This window comes from Pteronotus mesoamericanus, unplaced genomic scaffold (genome assembly GCF_021234165.1).
Source record: "Pteronotus mesoamericanus isolate MK-2021 breed Mesoamerican mustached bat unplaced genomic scaffold, CSHL_Meso_final contig_50, whole genome shotgun sequence".
Lineage (NCBI taxonomy): Eukaryota > Metazoa > Chordata > Mammalia > Chiroptera > Mormoopidae > Pteronotus > Pteronotus mesoamericanus.
In genome coordinates this window covers 9,434,889-9,455,440 of record NW_026555186.1, presented here as the reverse complement: position 1 = coordinate 9,455,440, position 20,552 = coordinate 9,434,889, and the positions used below count along the sequence as shown (strand labels likewise).

At 47.8% G+C, this 20,552-nt stretch overlaps 1 protein-coding gene across 1 annotated transcript; it reads left to right on the top strand.

Moving 5' to 3' along the window:
• The first annotated feature begins 1,314 nt into the window (after window positions 1–1,314).
• On the top strand, window positions 1,315–18,792 carry ROPN1L (rhophilin associated tail protein 1 like). The gene is made up of 6 exons (XM_054578204.1): window positions 1,315–1,393; window positions 1,584–1,738; window positions 5,263–5,386; window positions 6,657–6,818; window positions 15,581–15,756; window positions 18,619–18,792. Exons 2-6 carry the CDS (start codon window positions 1,608–1,610, stop codon window positions 18,680–18,682), a joined length of 657 nt encoding a protein of 218 aa, XP_054434179.1. The 5' UTR covers window positions 1,315–1,393; window positions 1,584–1,607; the 3' UTR covers window positions 18,683–18,792.
• Window positions 18,793–20,552: the final 1,760 nt, after the last annotated feature.

Here is a 20,552-nt window from a genome sequence, read left to right as displayed (position 1 = left end):
TTTATATACTTAGGCTAGAATTTCTGTAGGATAAATTCCTAGAAGATTGCTGTCATCAAAAAATTTTCAAGTGCCAAATTGCCCCCAAAATGTACTAATTAACACTCCTCTTTCATCCATTATTGTGAGATTCCTTGTTTTCTCATATCGTCCTCAACATTAGCGACTATTTTCAGTTTTTGAAAAAGCTGTTAATTTGAAAATGTGTATCTTTATTTGGTGGATAAGTTGGCCAGGTAGAGGAGTCATGATTGAGGCTTGATCACTTTGGGGAAGGAAGGAGGGTTTGTCATCGGACCCTCCTGGAAATAGTTCATTCTAGTTCTCCATCTTCCTGGATAGAGGTGAGCAAGGGGAGGTGGATCTCCACGCCTCTTTCACTCAGTATGGGTGTGAGGGATAGCGTTAGGGGCAGCTGCAGCAGCCAGCCAGGATTTCCCTTAAACCAGGGTTCACACCTTGCATGCTGCCCTGATCAGCATCCACCAGAACGGAACAGTACTCTTCCACTTAAAGTGATTGTATTAGAGAGAAGGGAGGGAGAGAAACATCCATGTGTGGTTGCCTCTTGTGGCCGCCCCCCGACACACTTGGGACCTGGCCTGAGTGGGAATCCAACCAGCGACCATTTGGGTCGCAGGCCAGCGCTCAACCCACTGAGCCACACCAGCTAGGGCTCAACCACGTACTTAAAAAACGAGTTAAACAGAATCTATGGCTGGAAACTGCCCACTGTCTAAACTCTAAGTAGCTTATAAACTGAGATCTGAAGAATGAACCCACTAAGGGGAAAAAATTGGGCAATGGGAACAGCAAGCCCTTCAAGATGGCGAGGCTTAGACGTCTTTTTGGACAAGCTGCCAGGGGCACGTGCAGAATGAATGAGACAGTGGAGGAAGAAGGGTCCAGATTCCTTCAGGGAGGCTCACACTACCTGTGCGTATCAGCCCTTGTGACGTTAACGGCTTCCAAAATAGGAGAACCCGAGTCACCTAGTACCCAAGTTTCACGTTGCTAGAGGAAGGAGAAGGGGGGAGTGGATGGCCTTTGTGAATTCGGTTCTCACAGTCGGTAGTGGGAAAGCGGTCAAAAGGCCCTTTCTTAAGTGAAACGCTCAGCTCTTGCAATTGGTCCGGAGCCAGACTGGACACCTGTATTACCGCCCGGACAACTCACGGGCGACAAGCCACCCTCTGCCTGAGACGTGTGCGCGTGCGCAGCGCTTGGGGGCGGGCCCCGGGGGCGGGGCCCGTGCACGCGTCCCGGTTGCCTGGATACTGCTGCGCAACAATAGCGCAGGCTTGCGCTCCAGAGTAGCTGGGTGTGGGCCACTAGAGGGGGCGGTTGGCCCCCATTTTCCGAGGAGCCCGAGGAGGAGCGGGTAAGAGCTACGGTAAGCGGTCCGGGCCCGGCGAAGTCAGCCCCTTGGCCAACCCCAAACCCGGCTCCCCGGCCTGGTCCCGGGTCCCGGACTCCGGTCCCGTCCCAAACCCCGTCCCCGGCCCGGTCCCAAACCTGGGAGAGAACGAACGGCCAGCCAGGCCCCAGGGTTACTCCACCGCAGCACACCTTTATCTTTCCAGCCTGGTCCTGGTCTTTGGAGAGAGATGCCGCTTCCCGACACCATGTTCTGCGCGCAGCAGATCCACATTCCCCCGGAACTACCGGACATCCTGAAGCAGTTCACCAAGGCAGCGATCCGCACCCAGCCCGCCGACGTGCTGCAGTGGTCCGCGGGGTAAGCGCCCGGGAGGGACCAGCGCCTGGAAAAGCCGGAGGTCCCTACCGTACCAAGGCGCGCTAGTGAATCCTCTTTCCTGGAGCGGCGGTCCAACTCCCAGGACACTGCGAGTATCGGCAAGACTTCACTTTAGCATCGGTGTTACCTACACCTAAGTATCTATCTAGGAAGCATCGTGGTTTATAGACCATGGGATCAGAAATTACTGCACAACGCTCAATTATCAACATTGGAGTAATAACAACTCTATTGTTGGAATGGCATTTATGCAGATAGACTAAAATTTAGAAAGCATTTGCTTAGGGTATAAAGTTTCTGCGTTGTGTTATAAAACTATTACAGGCCCTTTATTTTTATTCGTAAAGTGATTTTTACAGTCTTATGGTCATGATCCTCCTCCTCAGGGAATCCTCCGAGGGGTAAGCACTGGTCAAATTAGAACGACTGAAGTCACGCTGGGGTTGTCAGCCCAAGGCTGCGTTGAGGCTAAACTCTGCTCAGCTTAGTTCGCAGCAAATGAGCTTTCACAGCTTTTTTTGGGGCAAACTTTATAACTATTTCCAGAAACAGTCATTCCCAATTTTAAAGTTACAAGTCAGCAGATCTTAGAACCGTTTAATAAGCCCTTTGGATTTTACAGGAAAGCCTTTTGCCCTTTTTCAGTAAACAGATTTAGAAGCTCAATTTTATTACCATAAGAATCAGTGTAAAAATGCCACTAAAATGTTTTAGTAACGAACACGGGACATTTTGCTGACCTGTACACTATATAATCAAGGTGAATTAGTTTCCGATGACTGCTGTACAAAATCCCACAAAATTTGATGGCTTAAAACAATACATTTATTCTCTTAAAGGTCTAGTGGCTCAAAGATCAAAATTGGTTTCACCAGGCTAAAGCCAAAATGTTGGCAAGGTGTTGCTCTGTCTGGAGATTGAAGGGAGAATCCATCTTTTGGATCCCCTAGCTTCTAAAGCTGCATTCCTTGGATTCTTTGGCTCATTGACCCCTTCCTCTGTCTTTAAAGCCCGTAGTGTGGCATCGTCAAGTCCCCTGTTCTAAGGATACTTGAGATTACATTTAGGCCCCATCCAGTTAATCCAGTATAACTTTTCTACCTCAAAATCTTTATATAATAGGCAAAGTCCCTTCTACCATACAAAATAAGACCCACAGTTTCCACAATTTGGACCTAGATATCCTTGGGGCCCTTACTGAACCCTTACATACAAGGCTCCTACTTGTATGTCTGGTGCTTTGCTTTCTGACAAATACTTCCGTCAATTGCTTCTGAAAATTCTCTCAAGGTTCTTGCCCCCAAAATCATGGCCTCTTGTTTTAACCATTATTCAAGCCTAAATAAAAGTCAGAACTCATGGGATTTTTTTTTTGTACATTCTAAGATTTAATCATTTTTCTTGGAACATTAAATTATATTTGGTAACACTTCAGAGACAACTAATATTTTAAGCTTCACTTTAAAAGATTTAATCAAGAACTTTCTGAATGTTCCATGCAACTAATTTCAAGATCAATTTCAGAGTTTAGGAGAAAAGACACATTATTCAGTAAGCAATGTGTGTGTAATGGACTTGGATATGTTCTAGCTCTCTCAGGACAGAATCTGTTAGGATGTTGTTCAGAAGAAGGTGAATTGGTCTTTGAAAGATTTCATAGGCAGAGATTGGTATTGCAAGAAGAGGACGCAGCACACGAACAAAGAGGCTGTGTCAAGAAGAACTAAATAAAAAATAAAAGCAGAGCAGAAAAGCAGGGTGCATATGGAAGTAACTGCTGTGGAGGACTCAAGCAGAGATTCGGGTTAGCATTCTTTTCAAATGAGATTTTCCAGCAGCAAAGGTGGGACAGCCTTGCCCTCCAGCCTGTGTACTTTGTTGTGATGTCACAGCTAGTCAGCTGTGCCTTAGTGTGTCATTGAGTAATTGTGCTTCATGCAGTAAGATGGAAGCCAGAATTGTTTGAGTGCTAAACGACTACTTTTGCTCACATATGTCTCCAAGGAATTAGCAGAGTCTAACACAAGCTGGTCTTGCCACCAATGCAGGCTTTCACAGGCTTATTTGACACTTTGGTGGGGACAATTTTGGGGGTTACAGAAGTGGGGGTGTAGGATCCTTAGCATCCTAGTGTGTACCCACTAGATGGTAGTAACACTATCCACCACCTGTGGTGACAACCGAGATGCCCCTGGGTACTGTCAATGCCTTCTCGGGAAGTGGGAGGACCCACATTACCCCTTGTAGAGAACCGCTGTTCGACAGGCTCTGTCCAGCTTGGGGTGGATTCAATAGGTTATGAAGAATAAAGTCTATGAGGTAGGTGAAAACTCTAATTAGGAACAAAACTAAGCTCCCGTCCTTCAGCCTGGCACTTTAGGCCTTAAGGTCCACATTTGTCTAACTCGCTGCTGCCTTTGTGGCTCTCCCTCAAACCGTTAAACAAACAGGACATGACTGGGGTTGTCTTAAAAGCATGAAAGTGAAGTTGAATTTGAGAAGTGGAGAGAAAGGGGCTGAGATTTAAAATTTGTTTTACCCTATCAACTATCTTTTTTCCACATTTTATTACATATTCAGAGATGTTTCTAATTATTCATGTCTTTTAAACCATGACTGCGGCCACCTGTGACGCGCAGGCCCAAAGGGCAGTGAGTTTTGCAGAAGAACCCGCCTGGCGCCCCTCCCCCGCCCCCTAGCCAGAGACTGGGTGTGTGTCTTCTCTTGACTTGTTGCCTCAAAGCATCCCTATGGCCCTCCTTGTCCCCTGTATAAGCAGCAATATCTGGGGCCCAGAAAGAACTAATTAAGGGAAAAAATACTAAAAATGAATAAATAAATAAAACTAAACCCGGGAGGAACAATGAAGGGTGGGAGAGGGGCAGCCTCTGGCTTAGCATAGTGGCGCTGCCCATTCCCAGTGGAGAAAACAGAGGGCATCCCTGATCTGCGTGCCGTAGAGTTGAACAGGCAGCAATGGCCCAGAAAAGAGAAGACCGAACCTCAGCTGTTCAAGTGGAATGACTGGATCATGATCACCTTTGGATACTGTGGCCTGCCATCTTCTACCTCCTCTGGCCGCATTTCAGGACCACTCATGGTGTTTGCTTGATAAGAACAACACAACACAGTGTTGTGTCTGCTCCGTACTCCCCAGAGCCCCGAGACAGGGACTGTCATTATCCCAGGTTTGCGGACAGAGACACCGACAGAGGCAGCAGGGAGGGTTAAGCAGGAGAGCTCAGTGCAGGACTGGGGACTGACCCGAGCCTCGGACTCCAGCACTCTCCTCCTCAGTCACTGTTGGGCGCAGGGTTTAAGAAAGTGCATGGATTGTTAATCAGTTTGCTTTTGAGAAGTGGAGAGAAAGGGGCTGAGATTTAAAATTTGTTTTACCCTATCAACTATCTTTTTTCCACATTTTATTACATATTCAGAGATGTTTCTAATTATTCATGTCTTGGTGTATGGATGAGTCTTCAGAGATGTCTGTTGTTTGTTAGGTATTTTTCAGCTTTGTCAAGAGGAGATCCACTTCCTGTAAAGGACAGAATTGAAATGCCTGTGGCCACTCAGAAGACAGACACTGGCCTGACTCAAGGATTGCTTAAAGTTTTGCACAAGCAGGTATCAGAGGGCTTGTTTGATCAGTCAGCTTAACTTGAGCAAGAGCCCAGCCGCCCCCTAATGCCTGGCAGAAACCTCCTCCACCATCATCCTCACACGGCGCTTTCCCTGCGACAACCCTTTGAGTTTCATTTGAAGAGGAATCTGTTGTATTCAGTGCCTTTCTCTAGTTGAAGGAACCCAAAATAGATCTTCAGGATTAGATTGTAGAAAAATGAAATGGAATTTCTTTTAAATATCACATTGAGATGCACGGATGCTGCTGGACTAAAAGTCTAAAAACGTGAAAGTATGACATTTTAGACATGGGGGTTGCAGCATGGACTGAGTGCTTATGGAAGCTGCGTTCATGCTGCCGTGATCACCTGAAGGACCGCCGCCCGTGGGTGGCTGCTGTCCAGCCCTCCAGAGCAGCTGGGGCCTGGCCCTGCCCTGGCAGCCCTTGGCGAGTCTTCTCCCGACCCATCGGCTCGCTTTTGGAGAAAGGAGTTAACATGAATGTCAGCTTTGAGGCTCGGCGTTCACAGTGATTGGGTCATATTGCTAAATGACACCAATGATATTGCCTTGATTTGTAAAGTGACCGGCCCCCTTTATACATTTTTTTAAAATAATTTTTTATTTTTAAATTACTGTTGACATACAATATTATGGTAGTTTCTGGTGTACAACATAGTGCTCATTATAGATTTTGGAGGTAAGGGAAAATGAATAGCCATTGAAAGGGTGTAGCTTGGGAAAAGACATGCTAGTATTGCTCAAAACTTCACACAGAATCGTACTGGCAGATCACAGAAGTTACCCATTTTTATAGATTGTTTTAAAATAGTAGAAGGTATACATTTATTTTCAGTTTTAAGATTTCGCCCATGTAACTGTTACCATGTTTATGGGGTTGGATTTTAAAAGTTTTTATTTATTGAAGTTAATTTTTTATTGTGAAGTATTTCAGACAGATAACAGAGGAGCATATACCCAACGTCAGCATGCCCGTTTTATTAGGTTATAACACTATGCCATGTTTGCCTCACAGTCCTTATTTAAGAAGTAAACTGTTGTTGAGCTCCCTGCCCCGCTCCCCACATGTGGGCCTCTCCCCCCACATGCCCCTTGCCCTTCCCTCCCCAGGGCGAACTGGTCATGAATTCAGCGTGTACTTGTCCCTGTGTGGGGTGAGGTACTTGGGATATGTTTAAGTATTCATAGCATTATATTATTTTGTGGGTTTTAAAACTTACATAAATTGTATTCTACTGTGTTTTCTAAACAGTGTAGCCACAAGCAATATGTGGAATTAGGTGACCTTGAGCAGAAATGGAAAAATTTGTGCTTGCCAGTTGAAAAATTCAGAGCTGTCTTGCAATTGGATCCTTGTGAAGACAAAATGGAGTGGATAAAATTTTTAGCCCTTGGATGTAGCATGCTTGGTGGGGTACGTACCTAGAAGTAGCATTTCGATAATTCTGTGTAATCATAGGCCTGGCTGAAAAATAACTTAGGTGTTTCAATGACTGAAGGAAACACTTCAGTAACTTTGTCTCAGGAAAGCAATGTTTTTGAGATATCTAATGTATTTTTAGGATTATGGTTATTTTTACTTACAGAAGTTAAATACTTATGAATACCTCAGTTTAAAAGATGTTAACAGTAGCTCTGGCCAGGTAGCTCAGTTGATTAGCACGTCATCCCGAAAACACCAGAAGGTGTCAACAGTAGATAAAATAATATATGGATACTATTAAACTGTATTTAGGTTTTAGAAGAGAATGCATCGACTTTTTATTAAACTACACATCATTTGGCAAAGATAATATCTGTTTCTCTAATCTGTCAAGAGAAGCACAGAATTATTTCATACTTCGGTGAAAATCTATTATTAGTAACTAACAGATACAGTACAGCTTTGCTGATGTTAAAGTATAACCCAAGGACTTGGGAGTGAAGGCCCCGCCAACCCCGCTGTTTGTGAGGTGAGGGGTCTGTGAGCTGAGGCGGACAGGGCGGTGGGGCGGGGTTGGCGCTGCGGGGACAGTGGCAGGGCTGCCTTTGGAAGTCTAGCCTCTCTGTCTTCAGCTTACGGGTTTGGATCGAATGAAGGCAGAGTTACCACGTTAAGCTCTGAAGAAAGGAGGTTGAGAAGAGAGAACTCCTTTACTGTGGAGATGAGTGATTTTTTTTACCCCCGCCCCTTCGATTTTTGGCCCCCAGAGTACATAACTGGATAATTCATATCCCTCACTTCACGGTGCACACTCATCTTGTGTCCATGCATGAGCCTCCTTGATTGTGTTTTGATTTTTAAAAATTACTTTATGGAATACTACCTGACATGATCACTAACACTGACAGTAACCCACCCCACCTGGAGCCAGGCTGTCGTGAATTTCACACTTACTTCCCTTTTATCACATATATGAGGTCTGTCCAGAAAAAGTCCAGCCATTGTTAATATAATGAGAATGGTTTGCACAACATCGATGTGACCTGGCAGCCAGGGAGAGTGAACTGGAATGCACATGCGTGAACAATGAGAACTTCGCTGTACTAGTCAGTGGGGGACAGTAGATGCCGCTGAGTGAGCATGTGTACTTTGTGGCCATCGCATTCAAAATGACTGAGCAAGTACAGCAATGAATCTGCATCAGATTTTGCATCAAGCTTGAACATTCCTCCACGGAAACTATTTGGATGATTCAGAAGGCCACAGCTGTGGGCAACTGGTGATTGGCAGCTTCGTCACCACAATGCTCCCGCTCATGCATCAAGTCTTGTGCAGAGCTTTTTGGTGAAACATCAAATCATCCAGGTGACCCAGCCCCTCTACAGCCCAGATTAGGTGCCCTGCAACTTCTGGCTTTTCCCAAAACTAAAATCACCTTTGAAAGGGAAGAGATTTTGGACCACCGATGAGATTCAGGAGTCTACGACGAAGCTGATGGCGACTGGAAGAACTGTGGGAGGTCCCAAGGTGCCTACTTTGAAGGGAACTGAGGTGTCATTGTCCTATGTACAATGTTTTTTGTATCTTGTATCTTCTACAAGAGATGTCTCTCTTTTTCATAGTGCATGGATGGATACTTTCTGGACAGACTTTGTCTATACCCCGCGAAACCCATTATGTAATTGTAGTTGGGTTTATATTTATGAAAAGATAATGATGCCGTTAGTAATCTGGAACTTTTTCATTCCCAGTTAGACTTCTCCACTGATTCGCTTGTATCCTTGCAGACAGCTGTCGGTCGTTTCCTGGGCCGTGCCCCCCTCACCGGGGGAGCACACTGCAACCCACTGCCTATTAAAGGCTCCTGTGAGAAACCCCGAAAGCCCAGCGAGGTCAGGTGTCAGGTGGTGGCCGCCTCATATGGCCCAGTTTGGTTGTGTGAACGCCCAGAGGCAGCCCCCTGGGTCAGCTCCAGAGAGGGCTGGACGCTGGCTGATGAGTGGGAACGGCAGGGTCAGGGGTGTCCAGGGGAGCAGGGTCTCAGTAGGGAGATATAGGGAAGGGCAAAGGCAAGCATGTTTAAGTACTGGAGAAAATGTCATGTTGCTTTGTTTCTCTGGAATTCTGGGAAAGCAAGATTTTAGTAATATAAAAATAATACCGAATAGTTGAGTTAATGTTTAGGGTTTGTGCCTCTAAACTTGGTTGTGATGAGAAAGCGGAATAGTTCGTATTTTGGGATCCATCTTTGTAATTCCTATCACTCGAATCGTGAAAACGAAGCACCAGATTTGAAACCACAAGGAGTCGCGTTTGGAAGATTAGATCTCTTATCCGTGTGCAGAGTGTGTCACTAGATGGAGACATCTTGTCACGAATGGAGCTTTGTCTTCTAAACTGCATACTGGAGAAGGGATGTGAAAAACAGCATGCAAGCCTGTAATAGGTTCTGTGGGGTCCAGCTCTGCCCCCTAACTAAGCCGTCTCAGTGGCTGTGTTCACCGTTGGCCCTGGCCCTACCTCTCTCCTCGAGCCCCTTCCTGCTGTGGAAAGCCATGGCCCCTGCCTGCTGCCAGGGATAAAGTTCAAGTGTTAAGACTCAAGAGGGTGCTGGCTGGCCTGGGCCTGCCCCGCCCCACACAGTGCAGAGCATGAGTTTAATCAGCCATTGGCGGCAGGGGCGCAGCAGGGGCAGGGAGGCCCTGGGAGCCAGGCTCGGATGTGGATGCAGAGATTTGCCTTATTGACGCCACTGTATATCCACGCTGGCAGGGTAGCTTGGAGCTAACTTGAAGCTGTGACTTCCAGAAGATGATTCTTGGTGTAGTTTGGCATCTCAACGTTAATCTTTATGCTTTTAAAAAAAAGAGCTTCAAAAAGGAGGAAATGAAGAAGTGAAGCGAGATGATGAGGAGTAATTTAGAATGGATTACTGCCTCTTTTTGCGTGTAGGATTTCTGTAAAGTTGGAATCTCGCCTCTCTGCTTCCAGGGCGGGCGCTGTTCCTGCGGCTGCCATCTTGCCTGGCTTGCGGCAGGTACTCTTTCCGCACTCTAGGTTTTCTCTTAGCAGTCACTCTAGTCAGATGAACCAAGTCTAAGTTTTCTGCGAAGACTGGAACCCATTCCTTCATGCTTTCACAAGTGTGTATGGATCCCTGCTCTGTGCTGGGCCCTGCTCTGTGTGCTGAGGATTCCAGAGTGAACGAGAGACACCAACACTCCTGCGCCCTCAGAGCTGACACCATTACCTCCTTGAGGCTCTGAGCGCTGCTCTGGCCATTGTGTCTTAAGCTGCAGGTGGGGACCAGGGGCCTCGTGGGCTGCCCCAGGCAGGTCGGGTGTGGTAGTGATTCTCATCCTCTTCCCCAGTGCCTGGTATGCTTGCCTGGTGAAATGATCACACCTCTATGTCGAGACCTGTAGCTTTACATTTCTGCAGCTCCATCGATGGTCTTATAATGTAATTATGGACTTTCTCAGTCAGTGTGTGTAGGGGTTGGGGCACTTGGTTTGCAACTTCATTTTTTTGGTTCACAATTTTTTGAAGTTCTAAAAATGATCCCCATGCTTATAAAAACAACAAAAAATGTTCCTCCACCACTTTCATGCTTGAGAACATTGCTGTCCCAGGGCGGAGGGGGCGCCCTTGCTTACTCCCCGCTGCCTTCCATTCAGCTTTCCCCAGTTGGCGTCTGAAGCCTATTCTGTACAAAGCTGCCCTCCATAAGTGAGGGCCTCCAGCCAGACGTGTTTGGTAACGGAGAGAAAGGGGCTGCTCTTGGGTTTCTGGGCTCACCTGTCCCCAGTACCACTTAGCTCATTACTGGCTCCAAGTCTCTCCCTCTGTGGGGAAGAGGGGGTGCGCTTTCCACTGGTGCTGTCGCTGTGCTCCCGTCCTATCCGTGCACGATGGTGGTTGCTGGACGCAGTGGTCCCTCCATCTCTTTCCTGGACAATGCCACGGGCAGTGTCTGGCCTGAACAGGTTGGCTTCACTCTGGGAGCGTGTCCCAGCCCCTTGGAGAATGTGGGTCTCCCACCCTCACCTGCCACAAGCCCCAGAACCACGTTTGAAATGAGAAATCTTGGGAGGATAAGAAAATGAAAAGGCTTGCAGGCTTTCTAAAAATGAGATTTGGGGTAAATACCACCATTTGACATTAAATCCGCCTGCCTCCTGAGCACAGTCAGGCCACACTGCAGGGAGCAAGGACTTCTTTGTTCTCATTTTATCTAAAGGGGTCAGTCAAGACATTGTTCTCATTTTCACTTCCATGCCCGTTTAAAGAGACACTCTGGGGGGTTGTGTGAGGAGGTTCTGTGTGTCATCATGATAGCAGCTAAAACTCTGGAACTGAAAAATGCCACAGAGCTGCACGTAGAAGAGGCTCAGGAACTAGAGGTGCCTCTGTGCCTGCGTTTCTCACCCGTCTGCACTTTAATTGCAGGTGATGGTCAGGCGGGAGTGCTTGGCCACGAACAAAGTGGGCGTGTCAGTCCCCTGCGGTGCCCCGCCCTCCCAAGTCTTAGGTATCTGAGAGTGAACTGGCAATGGCAGGAGGTTGGAGGGGGGCCACCTGCCAGGGGAGCGAGCAAGAAGCCTGACTGACTACCTACCGCCCTTTGGCGTTGAGAAATCTGTTTATTAGAAACAACTCTCAGTGCAAAACCATGCAAGTTGCTGTGTGAATTCTTTTGGATGTAAAAATTGCTGCAAATTTTACTGTCAGAAATGTTAACACCGGTAATGTCATCGTGCCTTTGCAGAAGGCAGTGATGCTAGAGTGTTTTGATGTGGGTTTTTTTTTCCTTAAATACCTCTTCCCTGGGAGCGTTCGAACCTGCTGTCACACAGACCTCGTCTCCTCTGCCTGCTCCTTGCCAGCTGCTGCTCCCCGTTACCTTCATGGGGCCCCCGCCCTCGGTGTGGGGCGGGGGCGCTTTTCCCTTGTTCAGATAGAAAAGCAAAATCCAACATAGCAATATGTCTTTGCAAAGCTTCAAGCAAGAAACACATATTGTAAAACACACAGCTTCAGTTTCAGCACGTCCTCTCTCCAGCACGGCCTTCTGGAGGCCAGCTCTGCAGTTCCCTGGGGAAGCGCAGCGAACAAGAGGCCCTTCCAGTGGAGCATCGTCAGGACTGCTCCCCACCCAGTGCTCCGTGGCCCTGAGTCCCAGCTGTCAGCGACGAGGCAGCTGTTCTACTCAGGCCTTCACCTCCTGTGGCCCAATGCCTGGAATCCTGGGAATGTGGCTGCGTGTCTGCCCCTGTCCCTCCGTCCCTGAGCCAGCCTGGCGGCTGTTGGCGGTTAGCCCAGGCGGCAGGCAGTGGAGGGGAAGAATGTGGTGCTCTGCTCCGGGCTGGTTTACCTTGGGCAAGTAACGTAGCCTCTCTGGGCCCCACTGTCCTTACCTCACATGGCTACTGTGAGGAGGAAAGGAGATGCCCTGTCAAACTCTCAGATGGTTCTTTCTGTGCAAGAACCTCCTTTCTGTCCGGCTGCCTTTCCTCCTCCACCCGCGGCAAGCACAAGGTGATTTTTCTCATGTATGTACTGGGAGGACCTGGTGGAGCTCCTGGAGCACTGGAGAAACAAGCTGCCACGTCGTGAGAGGGTCACACGTCCAGGCCCCGCGGGTGGCCTTTAGGAGCTGAGGGCAGCTGCCAGCCAATCCCAGCAAGAAATGAGGCCCGGGAGGCTTACAGCAACGAGGAAACGAGTTCCGCCCACGCCCCGGGTGAGGCTGCCAGTGGTTCGCTCAGCACTGGGGCCTCTGTTCGCCCCTGACCTGAGCCTGACACGGGGCCGGCCAAGCTGCACCCAGACTCCTGGCCCCAGAAACTGCCAGAAAACAAATGCGTGGTTTTTAAAAAAGAAAGAAAAGGAACGAAGGAAGGAAGGGAGGGAGGGAAGGAGAGAAGAGAAAGGAAGGAAAGAAAGAAAAAAGAAAAAAAAAGAAAGGAAGAAAAAAAAAAGAAGGAAGAAAAAAAGAGAAAACAAAGAAGGAAAAAGAGAGAGAGACAGGCCTGGCACCAGTCGTTTGCATGTCCCTGAGGAGATCAGAGTGCTCTCCCCACATAGTCACTGTTCCAGTCAGGCAGGTCTAGTGACTTTCCTTACACCCAGAGCTCCCCCGCCCCGGGGATGGCCCTGGGAAACTCCCCTGGGAGGAAGGACCTCATTTGCAGTGCCTGCTCATGGGTGCAGTAGAACTGCTCCCACTACAGCTGCTTTGAACTTAACAACAGATGGCCAACCATCTCACGAAACTCCTGGAAATTTAACATTTGTCTTTGATACAGGCGATGGCACCCCCACCCTGAATGCATCTCCTCATGCCCTCATGGCTTGAATGGCTTGAAGGGGCGTCTGGGATGGGTCACATGCTCTGGAAGCTTAGTGCTGTGGGATGGAAGGCTTCCCCAAAGATGGGCATCTGGGCTGCAAGTTGAGGATGTCGGCCAGGCTGATGTGAGGGTGATCGGTGCAGGCAGAGGGGGAGAGCATGAGCGAGGTGCACAGTGCACGGGGGAGGAAGGCGTGGGGCTTTCCAGAGCTGAGACGAGGACCAGAGCAAGGGAGGCCCTGCACAGAGTCCAATGGGCAGGTGGACATCGGCAGGACCCCGCCAGTCCCTACCCTTCACAGGTGGCACCTCTAATTGGTAACAGTGTACTTAGTCCCTAGGTATGTTGTGGGGACAAAGGTGCTGGAGGGTTCTGCATTGGCTTAGGAGGTGTATCTTTCATAAAGTTGATTGTATATGTATATATACATATACATGTACATATACAACTTTATGAAATTATTAAACAAATTATATAGAAACATAGCATCTTTAGCCTTTTTAATGATTTAAAATTCAGTGTACTTGGTTTGACATTATTTTTAGAATGACCTTGGATATGATTAAATATGGAGAGGCTTTGGGCACTGAACACAGAGGAAATATTAAGAGATGTTTCAAATGGGAGAAACCATGAGAATAAGTGAGTTTTGAATACCCATGGCAAACCTCAGAGGTTTTTAGTTCTGCCGAAGACTGGCATTATTTCGGTCACCGTGGTATTGCCTCTCAGCCCCTCATGAGGAACAATGGAAACAGGCAATGGACTTTCAGGAATAGACACGAGCCTCCCGGGGTTTTCCCATCAGCCCCAGTCAGAGTGCATCATCTCTGTCTTCACCTTCTGTATTGGGACTCTGTTAGGAAACACAACCGTCATTCTTATATCTTACCTAGACACCCAACTCCATACCACCGTGTATTTATTCTTGTCCAATATATCTTTTTTCAGACCTCTGTTACATAACTAGCAGGGTCCCCCAGATGCTGGCTAAATAAATGGGGGTCCAAAAAAGTCTATTATATAACCAGTGTATATAATGCTCCCATAGTACCTCTTTGCCCTTGACCTGGGAGTCACAGAATGTCTTCTCTTAGCCATAATGGCCTATGACCACTATGTGGCTCTCTGTCAGCCTCTTCACTACGCAGTCGTAATGCACCCTTGGCTTTGCTGGAAGATAATGCTCACAGTTCTGTGGTCTTGGGCAGCGCCTTTACTGTTTGCTCCTTGACTTTGCAGCAACCAAGATGTGGACACTGGGAGGTCGATAATTTTTCCTATAAGATGCTACCATTAATCAGGATGGCTTAGGTTTGTTAAAAAATAATAGAGTCTTTGTTTTTGCTTCTGGAGTGGTATTTCTTCTAGCGCCTCTATCACAAATTCTCTTATACAGACTTATCACTCAAACTGTCGCGAGGATCAAATTCATCAGCCAGGCAGCGTGAAGTCCATAATACCCGTGGTTCCTGCCTCACCACAGTCACTCTGTTTTATGGAATGATCATTTATATGTACATGAGGCTACAGAATAGCACATCCCAAAATGAAAGGAAGTTTTTTACTTCCTTTCACAGAAGCATTGCACCTGGCCTTAACCTATCTTTAAGAAACAAAGATATAAGGGTTCTAGGAGCCAAGAGTCATGGTGCCTGTGACCTCCAGAGGCTGCTGAATCCAGTGTCGGCCGATCATGAGAGATGACAATAGCAGCTCAGCCAATATTTGCACCTCAGTGCAGGTGATCCTCTAACAGATCAGGGAGATGAAGATGAAGATTGTGAAGGAGAGAGTGATGACAATGATGATGATACTGCAGCTCTTCCTGCAGAACGTTTGCGACAGCACGGATGGACCTGGGGAGGGACTATTGTGCTAAATGAAATAAGCCAGGCAGTGAAAGAAAATATCATATGATCTCACTTATAACTGGGATCTAGGGAACAAAATAAACTAATTAGGAAAGTAGAACCAGAGGCATAGAAACAAGGAACAGACTGGTAGCTGTTAAAGCGGAATGGGGAGGGTGGGATGGGTTCAAAGAAGGTGAAAGGATTAGACAAAGAACATACATGCATCACCCATGGACATGGACAACAGTGTGGGAGGAGGTGTATCTTTAAGGAATGTTTTCACTTTAAAAGTTATTCCTATTTTAGTATAAAATCAGTGGATTAAAATTTTTCAGACCAGTTGCACCCTGATGAAATCTTTCCTTTTTCTTTCTTTATGGCAAGTATAGATTCACCTAGTTCTTAATTTAAACCGAGAACGTAGTGTTCTTTGGGAGAATTTCTTTAAAATACAATCGAGTGTTTATTCTGCTGGTATCTTTGCGGCCAGCTTTAGCAAACCCAAGCAGTAACTGTCCCCCTGTCCCCTTTGTGGTGTTTCTAGTCCTTGACTACTGCAATGAAGCACCTGTGTGAGATTCTGACCAAAGACCCGGAGGGGGGGCCTGCACGCATCTCCTTCGAGACTTTCTGTTACGTCTACCGTTACCTGTCGGGGCTGGACGCGGATATCCCTGTTGCGGAAACGGAGATCTATCTCAACTCTCTAAAGGAAAACATGTAAGTAACCCTCCGGGGCTTGTGGGCATATTGGTCATTAATTAGAGGTCTTCCCCTCCCTCACCTCTTTTCTCTGATACCTTGGTGCCAGCTAATCTTGCTGTGCTGTGATAGGAGGGAAGGGCCCCCCACAGACATGTCATCAAGTAGTGCTGAGGAAGCTACAGCAGGGGACAGCTTTCTTCCCCCGGGATTCAGGGCAGCCTGGGGTTCTGTTCTTTTCAGACTTCAGAGGGAGAAAATTTGTCCTGTCTTTAAGAAAAGTTTATCTAAATTTATCTTGATTCTTAAGTACAGTATGTCAAGTGGGTTAAAACCATAGCACGTTAAGAAGAATTCATTTGTCAACAATGAAACACAGAAATGGATTAGCCACAGGTGGAGGGCATGACTGGGCCCGTTGGTACAGCTTCATCCTCTGCTCCTTAAACAGTTATCGGGTGCTGACTGTGCGCCCCACACGGTGCTAGCCGGCGGGGGTGTGCAGAGGAAGAGCAGCATGGGGGAGGTGGGGCAGTAGTGGCAACGTGTCCCCCCCCAATCCAGGGGGCCGTAGCTTCACAGAAGAGGGTGGTGCTGATGCCCCTCATGGGCTTAAGCCCAGGAAGCCTGGTAATTACAGGTGAGGGGGTCTAGGTGAGGCAAGATGGAGCCTGGCTTCCACAGGCTTCAGGTGGAAGGGAGGTGGGGAGGGAAGGAGAGAGAGAGAGAGAGAGAGGCTGTGCTCCAAGGCCTTCCAGCAGCTCCTGGCCACCGCCCCCAAGTGCCTGTGTGAGGGATCCCCAAGCCTCACGCCTTCCATCTGGAGCTGTGTGCCCCCAGCACACTTTCCCAGAGCGCCTACTCTGTGCCAGGGATGCAGTCCATGGATCAGATCAGCCCAGGCCCTGTAGAGTTGCAATCCTGGGGGACCAGATGCACAGACCCAGGCGGCAGGTGGGCTCGAGGGCCATGAGGACCAGAGATCCTGGGGGGTGGGGCGCTGGGCTAGGAAGATACACATCCCCCTGGGCCCCTGAGGAGCCCCACCGGGCAGGGGCACCATCACTGGCCAGGCACCCATCCCCTCCTCCCCCCGAACCTCCTGCATCCAGGATGCCCACATCTGGGCCAGCTCCTACCTCATTCCTGCCTGACAGAACCCTGGCTGCCTCCACAGCTCTCACTCCTTGTCCCATTCAAGCCATTTCCTCTCCTCCTTCCTTCAAAATTGCATCCCCTCGGAGGCCCTTGCCACCTACCTGTGCCTCCAGACTCCATAGTCTGCTGTCTTCCCTCTAGTCTGTCATCCACCAACTTTGGAAGCACTCCCTTGTGGCTCCTTGGTTATTTCTTCCTCTCCCCGTCACTCCTGACACTGGCAGGGCCTTGGGCGGCCCAACACTCCACCTCAGATCTCCATCTTGGCTCAGTTTCTTTCTCTACAGCCTCCGTTCCCTCGGCGTTCCTCCCAGGTCCTCTCTTCCCACGCCTGTCCCCGCAGCCACTGCTGTCTTCCTGGCACGCGCCCCTGCCCCCACCCCAGGCCTTCAGCAAACACAGCTCAGCCTGGAGCACAGGTCGATCTGGATCCTGCCCAATGCGTCACCAATTTCCCGTAGCCCGCCCTTCATGCCAGTGACAAGCCACAGGAGGGGACTGGCATCATCCCACCGCCAGACTTACCGGCCTCCCACACCTGACTAGGGGTCCATCCCCTCTGCCTGCTTCCCTCCACTCGAGTGATGGGGGGCAGTCCCCGCCCTCACAGAGAACTGCCCCCACTTGTGCCTGCCCCTGGGACACCACCCGTTTCCTCCTCGCTCCTGGCTGGGCTGGAAAACCAGGAGCACTGGCCGAGGAGGTGCCCGAGGTGGCGGGGGCATGCGACCATGGGAGAGCACTGCCAGGTCACAGCCTGGGAGGCTTGGGAAGCCACTGGAAGGCTAGAGCTGCCTGTTGTTGCCAGAAGGACTCTGGCCTCATGTGTTCATGGCAAAGTTTGTTCTCAAGCCACTGGACTCTACCTAAGGTGAAAGTCCAAATAAAATTCCACTCCGTGATTTTCTTTCATCACTTGGTAAATGGTGGCTCCCCAGCTGTGGACAGGAGCTCCATCCAGCTGGCCGTCATCCTCCGCAGCTTGGGGAGAAGGGTGGCCAGTGGTCGCGGTGACAGGCGTCGCGGTGACAGGCGTCGCTCTCCGGCCTTCCACTCTTCTCTGAGCAGCCGCCCGAGGCCGTTCCACAGTGTAATTCCCCGGGGCCTGTAGGAGATGGTTGCTTTTTACAGTAAAATACGGTTTAGAACCACTCCTAACTGTGTCCCTTTTACTTTTAAAACATGAGCCCTAAAGACAGATCTCATTTTTGCCACTGACATTGAAAATCAACGTTGTTATAGTTCAGTAATTTTACAGTGTATCTGTTGAAGCTGACAGTAGAAATTTACTCATGTTTACCATCTTTTAAGAAATAAAAATATCTAAAGATAAAGAAAAGAATCAAAAGATACTTTTGTCAGTGCCAAAGTTTCATAGGCTTAACCCAGTTCTTAAATTTCACTGAACCAACTTTTTAAATAGAAGGATACCTTTGTTAATTAGTGACTAAAATTTGAGTTGTCAATAAAGAAAAGTGTTTAAGTATAATCCTCATTATTTCACCTAGAAATAAGTGCCCACTTTTGTATAAAAAAAATAGAATGTTTTAATTTTTGAGGTAAGAATTACTGATTAGAGACCATATATTTTAAAGTAATACTTTTAAGTTACATTGCATTTAAATTATATTTAAATTAACTTATACTAAATCGTATTGTTTCTTAAAATTTATATTGTGTTGTGAGAAATTACTAATGTGTCTTTGTCTGTTTCCATTTTAGAGAATCTAGAAAGAATGGCATGATAGGACTTTCAGATTTCTTCATTGCAAAGAGGAAAACTTAAAAAACCTCAAGAAGAAAACTCAGAAGACATGCCATTAATACAGAGAAGAACACATTTTAATGTCAAAAGAGTGCTTTTTAAAACCTTGGCACCAATTACAACTTGTCATTAACCACGTACATTCATTGTGAGAGTTTTTCTGGTAATGGAAATGGAATGTGACCAGTGCGTACAGAGGGGCGGAGTCTGTTTAACGATTGCTCTTCACTGTGTTCTTGTCAGAACGTAAAGGCAAATAATTTCTAACAGTAAAATGATCTGTTTGAGTCAGATGGTCTCTTTGGAAGCAACAGAGTAAGGCAGGGGGATGGGCAGCTTGAGAATGACTGTCCTCTTTCTTCACTGGAAACTTGGCCCCAGGATGAAGGTGCTCTTTACTCTCTGGCAGGTGCACCTAAGACCGGCCAGGAAGAGCGTCTTCGGCTGAATCAGGGTCTTCTCTGGGAATGGGGGGCCTAGGAACTCGCGCTTGCTTGAAGGGCAGCCATGGCTACGAAGCAAACTGGACAAGCTGTCGGTCCATTGAACAGGAGTAAGCATCCAAGATCCCTTCCTTGTGTCCCTTAGATACAGCCTCTACACAGCATAAGGACCAGCAGAGTGCTGAATGTAAGGAAATACATGCATCTTGGATCATTTTTCTGGGAGCTCGTGAATGGTTAGGTTTGTTGCTTCTCTGCAGGTTGGCCACCATGATCAATGCCATCGGTGTTCCAAGACTTGTAAAAACCCAAAGTTAGGAAAAATGGTTTCCTGTTAGCTATAAGAGTTGTTTTTTGCACTGAGATGTATAAAGAATATTTTCATCTGGATACTTAACTGCCTTATTTGAGATGCTCATTTGCCTGGACTTTTGGTCACCCTCCCAGTAAATAGGCAACACATAGAGATTATTTATCATTTATAAATAGCTTATAGAGTTTTCAAAAGCTTTTACAATTTTTAAATTGCTTTAAACCTTCTAAAAACTTGACTGTCCCAAAGATTTTAAGTATTTTCCTCCTAACTGTGAGGTGTCATACATGAGGATCAGAAGGAAAGAAACCCCCAAGTTGATGTAAGTGCAGCTGTAAATCAGACAGTGAATGGATGTGCCAGGGCCGGGGGGCGGGGGGGGGAGGGAAATGCTGCAGAAAAACCACAGGGTGCCCAGCTGCTCCCGTCCACTGGCCGCAGGCCTGACGGAAGGCACGGAAAGGGCTCCGTGTTCATTTAAGCCAGAAAATCAGCCACCTCAGGGGAACACGTGGCATGGGGCGCATGAGGCGTTTTCACTTTATGAAGATACCCCGGCCTATCAGGAGACAGAAAAGGGAAAATTTAATATAATGACTTAACAGCTTCCGCTCAGGAGGGACAGCGAAGGAACCAAGGACTTGGGAGAGCTCCCCAACTCCAAGGCCGGACCTGGACTCTGCAGTGCAGAGATGTCCTGGAGCTCTCAGTCTGCTGGGTTCCCTGGGTGAACAAAAGGTGAAGCCTAAAGCTGAAAAGGACGTGCGTTCTGCCCGTCTCCCCTTGCCTGTCCCTCTAGTGCTGGACAGTTGCCAAAGACGAATGTGGAACTAGCTGGCAAAGAGCTCTGAGGCATAAAGGCCACAAAGAAGCTCGTTTGAACAAGCAAGTCCTTGGGGAATATGTCCTAACAAACCCTTCCTGGGGAATGTGCTACAGAAAGAGAGCCAGGCAGCCAGAAATGTGGAAGAGATTGACATAAGAGCCAGTAGGGAGCACAGAACATTGTTTACTGTAGAACTAAGACCATGTTGATGGTTATAAGGGTTATGCTATAGTGCATAATGGATGTATGCTCTGACCATGTAGGTACATCTGTCAAAAATTCAGAGGATGCAATGGCTATATGAAAAGA